Below are 18,222 nucleotides of genomic sequence, written 5' to 3'. Positions count from 1 at the left end.
TTTCCATAATTTTGGAAAGTGCAGAACAAATTGCAATAGGGCGATAATTTTCAGGGTTACTAGCCTCTCCCTTTTAAGGAATTGGCGTGACATTAGCAATCTTTCAGCATATAGAAAATTTCCCGGCATGGTATAGGATGCTGAAATGATAAGCTAATAGACGAGCTAGCGTCGAAGAGCACTGCTTCAAGACCAGTGCCGGTATGCCATCAGGACCAGGAGACTTATTTATGCTAAGATCCGCTAAAACACTTTTAAACGGCACCGGTATAGTGTGCACAAGGTTTACATGGACACACAGACGGACATACGGTAGGACGACTCAGAAAGTGATTCTGAGCCAATTGGTACACTTTAAGGTGAGTGTAAAACCAATATTTTTGGGCGTTACAAACATCAGCACAAACTCATAATACTCTCCCCACTATAGTGGTGTAGGGTATAATAATACAAATACGAACTTTGAACTCCTTTAAAAAGGACACAGGATCAGGAAATGAAAAACTGAAAACACAGTTTTTCTTCTTTAATATTATAGTTTCAGACTGATATCAAACGGTTAGTGTCAAACGAATGTTTTCTCTTTTTGTCGTACAGTGTTATAAGACTCAATCATTTGTAGCTTAAACTCTTGATCTTCTATAAATTTACAATTACAAAAACAACATAAACAAAAAAATTTACAAAATCAAATTGAAATAAGAAAATTTTTAATAATATTTAACATTTTTATATAGTTTTTTTTCTAGACATTTTTGTTTTTTTTTCTTGTGATGGTTTTAAAGTTTAAGGTTAGTTTTTGTTTTTTTTTTTTAATTTATTTTTTATATTGTTTTGACTAAAATTTAACAACTTTGAAATTGGTTTTCAATATAGATAATCAATATTAATTTAAATTTTGTTTAAAATAGTTTTTTTGTCTTTTCTTTTATAATTATATAGAGAGATCTGTAAAGGAAAAGCTGTTAATATTTTTTTTAAATTTTACTTTACGTTTAAGACAAGTTTTATTTTTATTTTTTTGCTAATAATATTTCAATGAAAAGTATACTGAAAATATTATATTGTCTTTTGAAATTTGTTTGGTTTTTTATATATATATTTTTTTTTCAAAAAATAAAAAAAGAAAATTTTCAAATTATAAAGTGAATGTAGTAAATTCTCGCGGCTTGGCTGGAAAATATTCAAACTTATTTTTTTGTTTTTTTTTTTTTTGGAATACTCATAGATAAGTACAAATATTTTACAGTTTCTTCTTCTTCTTTTATTTTTTTTATATAATTTCTGTTGTATGTTGTAGTATCTTGTATATTTGATTGTATTTCGTTATTTTGTTTTAATTATTTTTTTTTTAATGAAGGGTGGCCATCTTTTTTTTTAAACTTTTTTATGTTTTTTGTCATGTAATGCTAAATGTATGTACGTATGAGTAACATAGACTATGTAAATAATGTATATTTTATTTAAATTTATTTTGTTATTAATAATTATAACTACTATAAGATGCTGGTACTATTTGTTGTTTCTTTTGTTTTGTTGTTCTTGTTGTTGTTGTTTATTGATGACGGTTTTGATGTGTGATTTATATAGTTTGCTGTTTTGTTGTATTGAACATTTTGTCGTGAAACGAACGAGACAAACGAAATGAAAAAATAAATTGATTGATATCCTTAAATTGTAAGAAAGTAAGTTGTTTATTTATGTATGTATGTATGTGTAAATGTTGATATATATATATATATTATTATGCGTATAAAATTTGTGAAATAACAAACCTTTTCTCTTGTTGTCTTTAATGTAATCTTGCTTACTTTTTATAATTAACTCTTTTTAAGTAATGATATCAATCAATTTTTTTTCTCATTTATTCTCTCTACTCAGCTCCACTTTGTTTTTTTTTTTGCATTTCCCATGAATATTTGTGTGGTTTGTTTTTGCTGTTGTTGTTCTTGTTGTTGTTGTTAGTTTAGTTTATTTAAAACTTCTTACTTCATATTTTTAAGAATTTCATCGGTTTCCTCGGGATCTTTCAGAGTATGCCACTGTGCAATAGGTCGTCGTGGTGAGGCCAACATATCGGACCAATGTCGCAATTCAGTGCCGGTTGCCATACAGCCAAGTATACAACGTCCTATGGGCTCAGAAGTACCGATACGATCATAATCCACGACAGTGATAACCAAACAGATTTTCTTTTTGTAAAAAATTAAATATACAGAGCAAAATGTTAGTTATCAAAGTTTATGGATTAGTTTAGCAAAATAATATAAATCAGTATTTTTTTTTATATATTTCTGTTGTAGATTTGATTTCTGTTGAACGTTTATTTCACTGGTTTAAGAGTGTTGTAGTGGTTCTGGTTTTATATATATATATTGAAGAGTTGTCTGTTGAATATAGTTACATTTATATATAAAGTTATTTATTGAAGGTTAAGTATTTCTAATTCCTCTGTGGTGTTTAAAAAAATAAATATATATATAGAAGTAAATAAATATATATTTATGTACATACATACTCGGGATTTGGTGCCAAGTTTTTTTTTTATATAATAACACTTAGGAAAATTAAAATATATATTGGTTTAAATAAAAACAATATTAAAATTGAAATGTGTAATGAGAAATATCAAGTGTTTTAAAAGTGATATAGTTTTAAACAATATGATAATTCGCCTATCAATTCTCCCAATGTAGTCTTTATAGTAACAAGACGATTTAGTAAATCACATTAATTAAAACGTAAACACGTATGATATCGTTCTCAGACCAAAGAAAACACTATGTGAGAGAATTTACAAGGGTGTTTCCCTGTGATGGACTTGAGAAATTTTCCCGACGAACTCAATCTAAACCGATTGTGCGAATTGTCCACACAATCTGCTGGATGCCAAAGATTCGATATTCTTATTGAATAGAATCCGTTTTTAACATTCTGAGATGATACTCGATTGGAAGTACTTCTTTGTTAGAATGAAGAGAGTAAGATCAATAATGTTATTCGAAGAGTGCGTTCGGCAATGTAAACTTTTCTAAATGCCCAGAAATTTGCCATGACATTACTTTCCAATAATGTTTTACCAACTGGTTGACTGATTCATTTATCATTAATGTAATCTTTGTAATCCAGAGCAAAGACCCAAGTTAATGGTCACTTTACAAACCTCAAGTAATGTAGAAAGTAGGCACATGAAACTTTATTTTGTTTTGCATTGTAATTTAGTAGTCAATTCTCCATTTGTAATCGATGTTATGTGTTGTTACTGAAGGAGTCAACTGGCTTCCTATGGAGAAGAAGAAACTTCCCCCATCTTGGTGTTATTGCAATCCCGGGTTAAAAGAAGAAGAGCTACTAGTACCTCCAGTCTGCCGGGACTATAAACAGGTGTTATCATTTCACTCCTTCGCATTCCTTGGAATCATTAGTCTTGTGGTTGAAACATAGAACCTATCTTACCACGGGAAACGGTACCAGAAGGTCAAAGTTTTGGACTTTTATTGGAGAGGTTTATTCGGGGTGTAAACATAATTTTGGTTTAAGTTCGTTGCTGTTGCCGAAAAAGACAACAGATACCAATCAGAGGAGTGACTATAGAGATAAATGAGTAGTTTTCAAAATCATAATATATCGAAAGAATCTAGAGGTAATCGGACCTACATACCTCAGCCGTATATCTAGAATGAGTAAGTCGAGTGTTTTTACGTATGTATATGAATGTGTCCGATTAATGAGAGGTATGTAGGGTTGAATACTGTGAAAACACATTGTGGACTCGTACTATGGTCTACCGATTACGTTTTTATTGCCGAATCAGCAGAGGCCCTTCTATATGTGTGGATGTAAACGGAAAACGGTACCAGCAGGGATGGATGTTGGACCCAAATTAAGGGAAATTCGGTGCTTTTGCCGAAGAAGTTAACAGATACCACTTCTATCTGCGTGTTCGTAAACGGAAGTTATGCTTTTGCATCCCGGAAGACACGCAATGGGACAACGAAGGTCAGAAATTAGATAGTGCTTGTCCATGGTATTTCGTTGCTATGTACGAAAATTGTTTTGTGCCATGCTGAAATAATATTTTTGGACATAATTGGATGGACTGAACGCCAGTGTTATGTCGGCTCAGTATTGAAGATCTTAAAGAGAAATTGTTCGTATAGAATGTTCATATTATTAGGCGTTCTTGCGTTTATACTTAAGTTATTGGATTATGGTAATAACGTTAGCTGTACTAAGATACAATTCTCAATAGATTGACCTTTGCAAACATGAACACTATTAGAAATCGAATTTTAGGCCTTAATGACAGTGTTTACCCCTGTATTTTGATGTTGGTTAAATAAACCAGAGTTGTATTGAAGATCTTTATTTATAATCAGATGTTACCCCGAATTTTGATTTAAAGACCCTTTGCTTACCCCCGTAACATGAACATTCATTGATTTTTATGTAAAGAAAGCTATATTAGACTAGGATTGTGAAATATTGAAGATTCAGTGCGCCTGACGGTTTTATCTTTAAGCCCGATTTAGAAAAGTTAACGTAGCTGTAAAAAAGTGGTGACCAAGCATATCATTAAGGAACTTCTTAGGCAATTCCTTTAACTTCGATAATTCACAATAAAAAATGTTTTATAAAAGTAGTACTTGCCATATTTCGCGACATTTGTATTCATTTTATGTTAAGATGTCTTCCGAGCACGATAACCTCTTAAGCCCCCTTTACACGAGCACACAAGTAATACGATTTGTCAAAATTTTGTCTAGAAGAGTACGAATGGGATCGTCCAAACGCAATATGTAATGAAACCATCACACATTGAGAGAAATACGGATGGAACATTTGACAGTCGTATGGCTTTCTTAATTTTTTGAAATGATTAAAAAAAAGCAAATCGCTTTAGATCAGGGTTGTATTTTTATGTAAACATATACAAAAAAGTGAAACAGCTGTTTTCATCTTACTTTGTTTTTGTTTTATACCAATCGTTTATTCTCTGTTTTGCCATAGAATTTCATTTTACTCTTCATTAAACTTTTCGTACGTAAAGTGTGATCTTTTAAAGGGTCCTTTAGAATATCAGGATGGACGAATAAGTTCCTACGTCTTCACAACTTACTTGTATCACTTACAACATTAACACTTGATATTATTGAAAATAATAACTTAAAAATTGCATGAAATTTAAAAAAAAACTGTGTGAAAGAAAATCAAAATTAAAAGAAAATGTAAAAAAAAATAAAAGCTAATCAACTACTTAAGGGCGTTTCTTAAATACAGCCGCATACATTTACATAATTATATATAATGTTGATTGGTATTTATTATTAAATAGATAAATTATTAAATAAATGTTTACTCTAAGTGAAAGTGAGTATAATTTAGAGTAATGATTAGTGGTGGTTGGTAATTTTTTTTATTAATTTTCTAGACAATATGAATCTTGTATTAAAACGGTGTATATGTATAAGGTGGCAAGTGTTAGGTTTTAGCAGTGAAGTGTTATAAAATTTGGAAAGATTAACTTTAACATGCAGATTATACAAATTGTGTTTTGTTTTGACAACTAATGAGATTTATTAGGTTTATATAGTGTTTATAAGTTTGTGTTTGAAGTGTTTATAAGGAAACATATGAGCTGAGTTGAGTGTGTATGTTTTGAATTGTTAAGGAGTAATAAATTTTATGTATTTTTGAGCGAGATAGAGATAGATTTTTTTCAATAAAATGAACAATTTTCTTTAACTTCTTTTTTTTTAAGTTTTTGAAAAATATTTTAATTAATAATGAATTTTAGTTTTTAACGTATAACTTTGTTTATTTTTGGCGGATTGTGAGAGGGGGAGGGGCGAAGAAAAGAATAATGTTCATTAAATACTGGTAAACGAAAATGTATAATATTCAATCCTAAATTTCAATTTAAATTGTTTTGTTTTTCTATGCCCTAAAAGGTTAAAACAGGTTCAAAGCCTACTATTTATATAAGGTTTATAGTAACTGTATAATAGTATAAAGACTTTTCCAAAATCACCATTCCTTACAAACTTGACAGGGTTCGGAACGTTTCAAATATTGGTGAAGGTGTTACGTTTCATTGTTGTGTTTTTCTTCTTTTGCGTTTTTATTTTTATTTCTTTGGAATTTGGTGTTGTTTTTGTTGCATGTTTTTTTTTATAAGTATCAAATCAGAAGACAGTGTCAAAACAACGAACCCTAGGGCTTGTTAATTTCAAGACGCTGTAGCAAGCTTTCCTGGTCCAAAAGACCAAAAAAGGTCTTACTAATTTGCCTCGTTAAATTATTTCTGAAGTATTTTATTACTCTTTATTAAATTTGTGTTTTTTTTGGTTTCTTTTGAGTAACTTCAAAACTAAGTAAACGAGTGTTAATTGCATGTTAAGTGTTTATTTGTTGTAATTGTTGTTGGTTAAAGGAGTTTGTAATAGTTGGTTGAATTTTTATTCAGTGTGTTGCTTAAAATAGTGTTGCATTTTAAAGCAAAATTTGTTGAATTCGTTAGTTTTTATTTTTTGGTTTCTTTGTTTGTACAAACTAAATGGTGTAGTGTTTTTTCATTTACTACAATACAATATTAATAATGCTTTAATTATTTATTGCGGGGGCAGGTTTAAATTGTATTTTATACTATTTTTGTAATTTTTAAATTTTGTTTTTTTTTTTTTTTGTAACTGCAAACTAAGTTTTGAAGTATATTTATATAAATCATAAAAAAACCTTTGCTTTATTCAATTGTTTTTCTTTTTTTGTTGAAAATTTTGCAAATAATAAACACAAAAGTTTGTTAAACATAAAAGCACATCAATCAATATTTTGTTTGTAACTACTTTAATAATTTGTTTTATTCAAACACAAAAAAACACAACGTGTAATTGTTATAATTAAATTAAAACATTTAAAACTGAATAGTTGTTTACACAAATTTACAGTATTTCATATTGTTATCAAACGAAATTAAAACGGAATTCATTAAAAGTAGTATTGTGTGTTGAAAATATTACCAAATGTTTGTGTAGAGGATTTTTTTTTTTATAAAAACCATAAAAAAGTAATTTCTTTCTTTTAAATTCAAGTTTGTTTCAAGTTGATCAAATGAATCGAAGTTCTTAATCATTTATAAAGTTCTTAATCATTTATAGGTGATAGTTAGTTGAGGTTACAGATTTTACAATAACAAAAGACCTAGCGAAGTAATTTTCATCTTTTGGTTGTATAGATTTAAGACGCTATTCCACAATAGCTATTTTAGTCTAAACACAGATAACTCATCAAGGTTGGATATAGTGTAATTACAAAGAAATCAACTTCTCCTGGTGACTAGGGTGAAAGACCCTTTCATGCTTTTCGAATTACCCGACTATTACAGCTTATAAGTTGCGTACAGTGTTTTGAAGAAAGAATCTGAGAATTACTATATATATTAGTACTAGATCCAACCTGCAGCTGTAAGATGCCTCAGTAGGTCTTTAAGTCTAGACTCAGATAATTCAATAAGGTGTTATTGTAGTTACAAAGGAATCAATTTCTATTGGCGACTAGGACAGGGCATTCGAAGGTAAGATGGAAGATCAATTCATCTGTTATGGATATACCCCCACTATTAAGGCTTAGTGCGTTTTTCATCGAAAAAGTTCCACATTACAGTGGCCACTCTGTATGTGTCAAGGTTATTCTACCTATTTCCACCCTTCTGGCGAAAGAATCAGAAGATACTATTTTTAATGGAACCCAAAAATAACTGCAACTGAACTCTTTGCACGGAGACCTAAATTAAGTTAAAGTCAGACATTAGTTACATTTCTGACTCATAGGTATGATTTAGTCACTAACGGATGGTAGTTGGAAGATTGCACATTTAGACGTTTAATCCACTTCTGGATGATATTTCTTCTCAATTTCCATTTATCTTTTGTAACATTTATGTTCATTCGGATTTTCATCATCTTGTTTTGTACAATTTAGACACTTCAGGATGACATTTGGAAGATAGTAAATATTAAGAAAACTGTTGGGTGTCTTTTAGTAGTCACTTCAAGATGGTTCATAGGGGTCGGACCCAATGGAAAAATGTCCACCTTCAGAAGATCAGAATAATAATATTTCGGTTATTTAAATAATTTTGTTGTGAACAACTTAATAATATCTGGATGATAGTTGGAAGATTGCACATAGAGGTGTCCCATAGAAGACGGTTTCACGAAAAATAGTTCAGAGTAACAATATTACGGTTATTTTAATCATCTTGTTGTGCGTAACTTAGTAACTTCTGAATGACAGTTGGGGATTGACATCGGGATTGTAAATATTTAGAAAACTGTTGAATGTGTTTTAGCAGACACTTAGAGATGTCTAATAGAGGACGCTTCCACGAAAAATAATTCTCCTGACAGAAGATCAGAAAAATAATACACCGGCTATTAAATGCATGAACAATTTAATCGCCTTATCGGGTGGAAGATATTTCGGACTGGTCTCCCGACGAAAGATCAGAATGTTGGGCACAACTTAGTAACTTCTGGATGACAGTTGGAAGATTGTACATATTTAGAAAACTGTTAGAAATCTTTTAGCAGATACTTCGTGGTGTCTCATAGAGGACGGTTTCACGAGAAATAGTTCTCCCGCTAAAAGATCAGAATAATAACATTTCGGTTATTTTAATTATCTTGTTTGTAGAACTTAGTATCTTCTGAATGACAGTTGGAAGATTGTAAATGTTTAAAAAACTTCGAGGTGGCTTCCGCGAAAAATAGTTCTCCCGACAGGAGATCAGAGTAATAGTATTTCGACTATTAAATGCAAGAATAATTTGATCGCCTTATCGGGTGGACTGACTGTCTGGGATAATACGAATTGTTAATCACGCTAATACTTGCTGTGATCGCTACTTATGCGAAGCATTGTGTTGGAACTAGGAAAATAGGTTGTGGGAAGAAAGATAGATGGATTAGTGTTTGTGGACATTTGATTTAAATTCTTTTATATCGAAAGTGGCCGGGAATACTTCTGCAGGAACAGTGCGACTGAAGAATGAATTTTCCCTGTAGTGTGTTATGTTGTCCACTGGCCAATCTAACACAAATGGGTGTGTTCATGAAGAAAGACGTAAGTTACGCAAAAATATACGGGTATCGGGAACAAGATCCCTAATTTCAGATTAACACATTCCATTGTAGTATCAATAGAATAGTGAAATACACCCCACGTTGCGACGGTGTTCCAGTAAATCAATACAGTCGGATACCCTACTGACACCGATAAGTACCATCGTCTTCTCCTGTACGCAGTAGAGTAGCTCCAAAATAGGCTTCGAAGCTCCTGCCCGTATATGAGAGATGTATTCCATTTTCGGTCGGAAATAAGTGGTGTAAATAGCAAGAAGAAAAATGTGTTTAGTCCAGCGGACATCGCATTGTAATCTTTAAATCGACTATGTTAACACGACCCCATTCAGAGATTTTTATCAAGTCGTGATTAAACGGTTCATTCATATTGCGCCTCATTAAATCACGAACTGCTGTCGAAATACTCCTTGTCTATATAAAAAACCTTCTCAAACTAGTAAAGAGATCGAGGTAGCCAGAGGGCCTACCAAATATAAAAAATTTTCTAGTTTTCTAAATATTTGACGTTTAAAGTTCTTAAACATGCTTTAAGACTCATAATTTATCATAAAATCTATTTTTAACTTTTTTTAAAATATTACATTTGGCCTTATTCAACACACATTACTGAAATATTTAAACAAAATATAAACAATTATAAACAAATACATATACAAATAAAATATTCATATTTTTTTCATAATTTCATTGATAAAACACAACATTTAAACATCAATTAAAGGAATTTGAATTTGTCTTGTGGATCAATGATAAAAAATAGGTTTCTTGAATAGATTATTAAGTCTCAACTTCCACATTCAAAATTATATATTTTATATTGGATAAGAGTACATAGAAAAGTCGGTCAGATAATAATATATATATAAAGATATATAAAAAAACACTGGAGTCTAAACAAAGACAACAATAACAAATTGTGTGTAATAAAAGTGAGAGACAGAGGGGGGGATTGAAAAAGTCCTTTAGTAAGTAGTAAAAAGTAGTAGTTAGTAGTAATAACGTTAACGTAACAAAAGTAAAAGGGCGTAGTAGTAGTAGTGTCGTTGCTAGTAATAGTAGTTTGTAGGTTAGTAGTAGTAGTAGATAGTATTATTCTTTTTGTTTTTGTATTTTTTTTTTTGGTAAATAGGATAGTATAATACATTCTCGCATACTTGTATTTGTTCAAATGGTACTTCAAATGAGAACGACTCATTATAATAGGGGTTGAGGGTGCATTTTTTGATACTTGTCTTCTTCTTTTTCAAACGTTTTCCATTTTGCATAATGGCAATTTTCACATATGGATCTATAAAAGAAATAGAAATAAATAAAAAAGAAAGAAGAAGAATAATAAATAATAAAATTCTCCATATTTTTTTCATATCTTTTCTTGTAACACTTATTTTTTTTCTTTTTTAAACAAATTGGTTATTTTTATATAATAATTTTTTTTCTTGTAAGTTAAATACGTTTAAAATATAAACATTGAACTTTTTTTTATATATTTTTTTTCGATTATATGGATAGTAATAATAGTAAATTTATAACTCAAATTAAGGAGTACAAAAAAAACTATAAAAAATAAAAATCACACTTTAAACCAAAATATTTAAACGGGAATATAAGTTTTTTTTATGTTCATTTCATAACAAATATATTAAAAATATTTGTTGCAATTATTTCTTTTTTTCGTTTGATTGTTTTGTTTGTAAAAGCCTAGAAGAACTTATTTATAGGGCGATATTTTTTGAGGCAACTCTCGTGTGGGGGGAAGAGACAAAATGTGTTAAAGAAAATAACTGAAAATGTCTGTATGATTTAAAACTTCTAACTGAAAATGTAAATAACAAGCAATAAAAAGCTACTGGCTACTTTGTCTATAACAAAGTATTATTTGCAAGCAAAATATTAAATATTTTATATACATTCAAACTTAAAATGAAAATGTTGTTTATTTCGAAACAAAAAAATATAACACATAACACTTGAGAGTTGCCCTCAAAAAATATCTATCATTTGATTTGATTTTTTTTTGTTTTAATGAAAAAATATGTAAAAATAGTATAAAAAATCTTAGGCTTTAGTTAAGAAAGATATTTAATAAATTAGCTTGTTGTATGATTCAAGTTTAATCATCATTAGCATCATTTAAAAGCTTTATTATTTTGTTTTATTTTTTTTTAATTATTAATATTATAAAAGTTAAGATTCAAAAATGTTTTTTTTTTGTATTTAAAGAAAAATTTTTTAAGAGATATAAATTAAAATAAAATTTAAGTTAAAAAAAGTATAATTTTTTTTAGCATAAAAATACAAAAGTTATAAAGAAAAGCCATAATAGATGTAAAGCTGTTTTTAATAAAATACCCAATATTATTGTTTTAATCGTTTTTTTAATTATTATAAAAAAGCTTATTAAACTGCAGTTAGACAAAACTATTGCGACCTCTGGCAATCGCCACTTCTTAACCATTATAATAGGGGTTGAGGGTGTAGAGTACACGTTTTCCAATAACATAAAACTTTTCAAATAATTTTGATCTTCTACACAGAGGGAAAGAGTAATATAACCGCCTAGTACCAAATTGACACCAAACTGTTTATAATTTTTCAATAACATCCGTTGTCAAAGTATAAACATACATTTCAATAACATCCGTTGTCAAAGTATATATACATTTCCTTTTCCCTCTGTGTAGAAGTATACTTTTAAGTCACTTCTGTATGACAATTTAAAGATTAATATACAATTTTAAAAATTCCGAAGGAAGTATACTTTCAAACCACTTCAGGATGATAGTTAAAAGAGACTATACATTTTACAAAAACAAAGTACATTGCTTCGACATACTTATCATCTTGTTGTTTACGTTTAAGTCACTTCTGGATGACAGTTGGAAGATTGTACACACCTAGAAAACATTTGGGAGACTTTAGCAGTCATTTCGAAGTGTCTCATAGAGAACGTTTTCACTAGAAACTGTTCTCACCACAGAAGATCAGTTAAATTATATTTTGGATATTAAATTTTAAGAACAATTTGATCGCCTTAATGAGTGAAAAATACTGTCGACTGATCAATGCGATATGAAATATTTTGATGATCACACGATTACGCGTTATCATTAACGATCGCTTGTAGATCTATTGAACACATAATTGAACATAAAAAGGAAGGAAGAGAGAAATATTGAACTGTTGGTTGTCTTTCAAGTGTCTCATAGAGGTGTCTTAAACTACAAATAGTTCTTCCAGACGGAAGATCGAAATAGTAATGTCTTGGCTATTAAATAAGCGAACAATTTGATCGCTTTAATGAATGGAAAATACTTCCAACTGATTACTGCGATATGATATATCTATAGATATATTACGAATTGATGCTCACGCGATCACTCATTGTTATTTACGATCATGTGTAGATCTATTTAACACATAGCAACGAAGTACCGAAGAGCGAAATATAGTACAGTTAGTTGTCCCTAAGAAGTCACTTCTAAGTGTCTCATTGAGGACACATATATAGTTAAACCAAATTAGTAGAAATTTAAAAATTCTAATTACATGAATTTTACGATTAAATGTTTCTAAACGAAAACGCATATTAAGATGAAAATGTTTATAGCGATACTGAAATTAATTAATTACACATGAAACGAACCGATCGCGTTTCAAAATAATATTGGATATAATAAATTATATACAAATTAATCATAAAAAAAATTAAATAAATAACAAAAATACGACATTTATCAGAGTAAATAAATTGAAACATTTACCATAAATTAATAAATAATTAAATATAAAATAAACCAAACAATTATTTACTTATTATTGACAACACAAAACATTGCAAAAAAAAATTATAGTATATAAAGAAATTTCACAATATTTCGGTTTCCAATTTTATTACCAGACAATCCACCAACGTCCATCTTTTTCAAGTTTTTAGCTTCCAATATGACAACGGTTAATTTGCCAGCGGTCGGTACATAACGTAATGAGAAACAAATATCGCCAAGCTTTTCCTAAATTTATGAAAATAGTTAAAAAAAAAAATGGGAAGAAAAAGAAAGTAAATAAATTAATTAATAAAAAATATTTTATTTCAAAATTGAGACATAAATAAACACAAATTATATTGTATTTTATTTTATAAATATATTTGAAAACATTTATTTGTTACATTGAAACTACAACCATATTGTTTTTAATTATTTTAAAATTGTAAAATACATACATTTAATTATACAATATTTTACAATTTTTCTTTTGGCTGTGTGCGAATTATACTAAAATTTGCTAATTGTTTTTTATTTTATTATTATATAAACACACAAAATCTTTGTACTTTGTTACGTTAAATTTAAAAAAAAAAAAAACACAAAAAATTAAAGACATTTAAAAGCTTATAGATTTTTTATAGATTTTGCTTGTTACATAATTTTGCTTTTATAATTGCTAGATTAATATTTAATTCCGTTAGATTTTCTAATGCTACAGGCGAACTTAGATTTTTCCAAGTGCTAAAATTTTTTTAGAGATTATTGTTTGTTTTTGAGAATTTAACTAAAATTGTCTTCTATTCAATAGACTAACCCATGGTCTAACCCATGCACTACTCCCCAGACTAGTCCATAAGCTTTCAACTTTTTAAGTTTAAGCCAGTTCATTTCTCCATATTTCAGCCCAACTATGTCCTATTAGGAATTATAGAAGAATTTAAATCCATTTTACTGTTTAATTCTATATAAGTTCTAGTTCAGTTCTAGTTCAATTCTAGTTCAGTTCTAGTTCAATCTAGTTCAGTTCTAGTTCAGTTCTAGTTCAGTTCTAGTTCAGTTCTAGTTCAGTTCTAGTTCAGTTCTAGTTCAGTTCTAGTTCAGTTCTAGTTCAGTTCTAGTTCAGTTCTAGTTCAGTTCTAGTTCAGTTCTAGTTCAGTTCTAGTTCAGTTCTAGTTCAGTTCTAGTTCAGTTCTAGTTCAGTTCTAGTTCAGTTCTAGTTCAGTTCTAGTTCAGTTCTAGTTCAGTTCTAGTTCAGTTCTAGTTCAGTTCTAGTTCAGTTCTAGTTCAGTTCTAGTTCAGTTCTAGTTCAGTTCTAGTTCAGTTCTAGTTCAGTTCTAGTTCAGTTCTAGTTCAGTTCTAGTTCAGTTCTAGTTCAGTTCTAGTTCAGTTCTAGTTCAGTTCTAGTTCAGTTCTAGTTCAGTTCTAGTTCAGTTCTAGTTCAGTTCTAGTTCAGTTCTAGTTCAGTTCTAGTTCAGTTCTAGTTCAGTTCTAGTTCAGTTCTAGTTCAGTTCTAGTTCAGTTCTAGTTCAGTTCTAGTTCAGTTCTAGTTCAGTTCTAGTTCAGTTCTAGTTCAGTTCTAGTTCAGTTCTAGTTCAGTTCAGTCAGTTCAGTTCTAGTTCAGTTCTAGTTCAGTTCTAGTTCAGTTCTAGTTCAGTTTTCGAGTTCAGTTCTAGTTCAGTTCTAGTTCAGTTCTAGTTCAGTTCTAGTTCAGTTCTAGTTCAGTTCTAGTCAGTTCTAGTTCCAGTTCTAGTTCAGTTCTAGTTCAGTTAGTTCAGTTCTAGTTAGTTCTAGTTCAGTTCTAGTTCAGTTCTAGTTCAGTTCTAGTTCAGTTCTAGTTCAGTTCTAGTTCAGTTCTAGTTCAGTTCTAGTTCAGTTCTAGTTCAGTTCTAGTTCAGTTCTAAGTTCAGTTCTAGTTCAGTTCTAGTTCAGTTCTAGTTCGTTCTAGTTCAGTTCTAGTTCAGTTCTAGTTCAGTTCTAGTTCAAGGTCTAGTTCAGTTCTATTTCAGTTCTAGTTCAGTTCTAGTTCAGTTCTAGTCAGTGTTCAGTTCTAGTTCAGTTCTAGTTCAGTTCTAGTTCAGTTCTAGTTCAGTTCTAGTTCAGTTCTAGTTCAGTTCTAGTTCAGTTCTAGTTCAGTTCTAGTTCAGTTCTAGTTCAGTTCTAGTTCAGTTCTAGTTCAGTTCTAGTTCAGTTCTAGTTCAGTTCTAGTTCAGTTCTAGTTCAGTTCTAGTTCAGTTCTAGTTCAGTTCTAGTTCAGTTCTAGTTCAGTTCTAGTTCAGTTCTAGTTCAGTTCTAGTTCAGTTCTAGTTCAGTTCTAGTTCAGTTCTAGTTCAGTTCTAGTTCAGTTCTAGTTCAGTTCTAGTTCAGTTCTAGTTCAGTTCTAGTTCAGTTCTAGTTCAGTTTCTAGTTCAGTTCTAGTTCAGTTCTAGTCAGTTCTAGTTCAGTTCTAGTTCAGTTCTAGTTCAGTTCTAGTTCAGTTCTAGTTCAGTTCTAGTCAGTTCTAGTTCAGTTCTAGTTCAGTTCTAGTTCAGTTCTAGTTCAGTTCTAGTTTCAGTTCTAGTTCAGTTCTAGTTCAGTTCTAGTTCAGTTCTAGTTCAGTTCTAGTTCAGTTCTAGTTCAGTTTCTAGTTCAGTTCTAGTTCAGTCTAGTTCTAGTTTCAGTTCTAGTCAGTTCTAGTTCAGTTTCTAGTTCAGTTCTAGTTCAGTTCTAGTTCAGTTCTAGTTCAGTTCTAGTTCAGTTCTAGTTCAGTTCTAGTTCAGTTCTAGTTCAGTTCTAGTTCAGTTCTAGTTCAGTTCTAGTTCAGTCTAGTTCAGTTCTAGTTCAGTTCTAGTTCAGTTCTAGTTCAGTTCTAGTTCAGTTCTAGTTCAGTTCTAGTTCAGTTCTAGTTCAGTTCTAGTTCAGTTCTAGTTCAGTTCTAGTTCAGTTCTAGTTCAGTTCTAGTTCAGTTCTAGTTCAGTTCTAGTTCAGTTCTAGTTCAGTTCTAGTTCAGTTCTAGTTCAGTTCTAGTTCAGTTCTAGTTCAGTTCTAGTTCAGTTCTAGTTCAGTTCTAGTTCAGTTCTAGTTCAGTTCTAGTTCAGTTCTAGTTCAGTTCTAGTTCAGTTCTAGTTCAGCTAGTTCAGTTCTAGTTCAGTTCTAGTTCAGTTCAGTTCTAGTTCAGTTCTAGTTCAGTTCTAGTTCAGTTCTAGTTCAGTTCTAGTTCAGTTCTAGTTCAGTTCTAGTTCAGTTCTAGTTCAGTTCTAGTTCAGTTCTAGTTCAGTTCTAGTTCAGTTCTAGTTCAGTTCTAGTTCAGTTCTAGTTCAGTTCTAGTTCAGTTCTACAAATGTTTGGTCCCATAAAAAATTAATGAGAACTACAGAATCTATAAATATTCCCAAAAAAATTTAATTTCTTCGAAGTTAAAGTTAATTTCATGTTTCAGAGGACTTAACTCTTAAGTCCTATTAATTCTTCAACTTTATCAAAGCATTTAGTAAAATGTCAAATAACACGACAATCTAGATAATTATCGTTATTTGTGCTGCTGACATTTAACCATCTTAAATATGAAGTCAAGGGTTCATCCCATTCAGTTCTACACATCAGCGTTAAATTACTTAAATCTCTTTTCAGTTAGTACAACAACAATGACAACATTAATTTTAGGATTAAACAAATAAAAACAAATAAATAAATAATCACAAACACAAATAAACAAATTACATTTGATTATTATTTAACTTAATTAAATAAAATGAAAATGATAAAACAATTATTAGTAGATTATTTGTCATTTATACACATACATTGAATAATAATACTAGTAAACAAGCACATTGACACATTGGAATTATTAATATTTTTATTATTTTTTCAAGACTGCACGTCCGAGAGAGCTTCGACTTTATTAAAAATAATTCAAATAAAATATAAAAATTAAAATGAAAAATAATTCAGAAAAATAAAAATTGTTTTTGTGTGGAATTGTTGTTTTGTTTTGAAAAACTTACTTTAACTTATTTTTATTTTATTTTATCAATACAAAAACAATGCTGTAAATATATAATAAAACACCCAGCTCAAAATTAAGAATTTTTCTTTTCAGATACAATGTCCTGATAAAATTTATAAAATTTTTTAAAGATTTTAGTACAAAATTCAAAATATCCTTTATTTAACGCTTTTTTTCTCTTTGAAGTGTTTTGTAAATTATAGTTAAATAAATTAGGGGAAAAAACTAAACTAATTAGATTATAATGAAATTATATTTGTAATGAAATAATTAATGGTAAATGTATTTTGGTTTCAAGCTATTATTTTGTTTTTAACAATATTTTGGAAAGAGCAGTAAATGTTTACAGGAAAATATTAATTGTAAGAGATATAATGGAAAAAATTATTTTAAAAAGATAGAGGAAAAAATGTTGTAAAGTGTAAACCCTTGGTAGGTTAAAAATTTTAAATTTAGATTTTTTTTTTTGCAAAAAATAAAGACCAATTTAAAGAACTTGCACAACCAAGAATTTATGGAAAATGTTTTATATTTTGTTATTATTTAATTGGAAGAAAAAAATTGTCAACTACTTTATTAAAAGTATAAAAAAAGTATAAAATTCGGTATTTTAAAACTTACCCCTCTGTTATGAACGAGTAAAAACTGTAAGTGTTATGTTTATAATGTTACAAATTATAATGTTTAAAAAAAATAGTTTAAAAAATCAAAAAAAAAAAAAAAAAAATATATAAAAAATATTTTTCAAAGTTATTAAGGAAGATTTTAGTTTATCGAAGCTCCTTTTACAATACAGCTTTTGATCAAGGCGAAATTATATATTAAAAAAAAAAAATAACATCAAATTATTGAAGTCATCCTTATATTGTTATTAAATTGATTTCAAATTTTGTTTAACAAATAGATAAAACTGAAAAAGAATTTACAAATTAGTTTAATAATAATGATAAAAGAGTTATTATTGAAAGTTTTAGTTAAAAGTAAATAAGTTTATTATGCTTAAGTTCTTAGAAGTCGATGATAGTGATAAGTTGATTGCTAAAGACAAGTTTAAAACTACTTCCACTATCCTCTCAACAATTTACTATTTTAATAGTTTTCCCTGGTCAATAAGAATGGGCTGCAAGAGGTAAACTCTTCATTCTATTAATACCAGGTCACTCGACATTAATCGAAATCGAAAAAAACTTGAAGAATGTAAAACTGTTCGACTCAAAGTAGTCTGATCTATGTCAAGGAAACTGAGTATCTGAAATATGTTGTTCAGATCTGCTAACCATTCAATTGAAAATTTGAACCATTGAACCCTGACGAAGAGAAATATGAG

General features: G+C 29.4%; 1 protein-coding gene across 1 annotated transcript in view; it reads right to left on the bottom strand.

Annotated features, from left to right (window-relative positions):
• Positions 1-1,887: 1,887 nt before the first annotated feature.
• The window catches only part of LOC119613815 (synaptotagmin 1-like), a 29,515-nt gene continuing 13,180 nt past the window's right edge, over positions 1,888-18,222 (bottom strand). The window contains 3 exon segments of the mRNA XM_037969871.1: positions 1,888-2,192; positions 10,298-10,431; positions 13,039-13,153. Coding sequence (XP_037825799.1) covers positions 1,986-2,192; positions 10,298-10,431; positions 13,039-13,153 — 456 coding nt within the window. The 3' untranslated portion in view covers positions 1,888-1,985.

The sequence above is a fragment of the Lucilia sericata genome, unplaced genomic scaffold, assembly GCF_015586225.1.
Source record: "Lucilia sericata isolate MDLA Ls3-8-SP2 unplaced genomic scaffold, ASM1558622v1 Contig002332F_arrow, whole genome shotgun sequence".
Taxonomy (NCBI): domain Eukaryota; kingdom Metazoa; phylum Arthropoda; class Insecta; order Diptera; family Calliphoridae; genus Lucilia; species Lucilia sericata.
The sequence above is the reverse complement of the archived record's forward strand: the minus strand, read 5'-3'. Positions and strand labels throughout refer to the sequence as shown.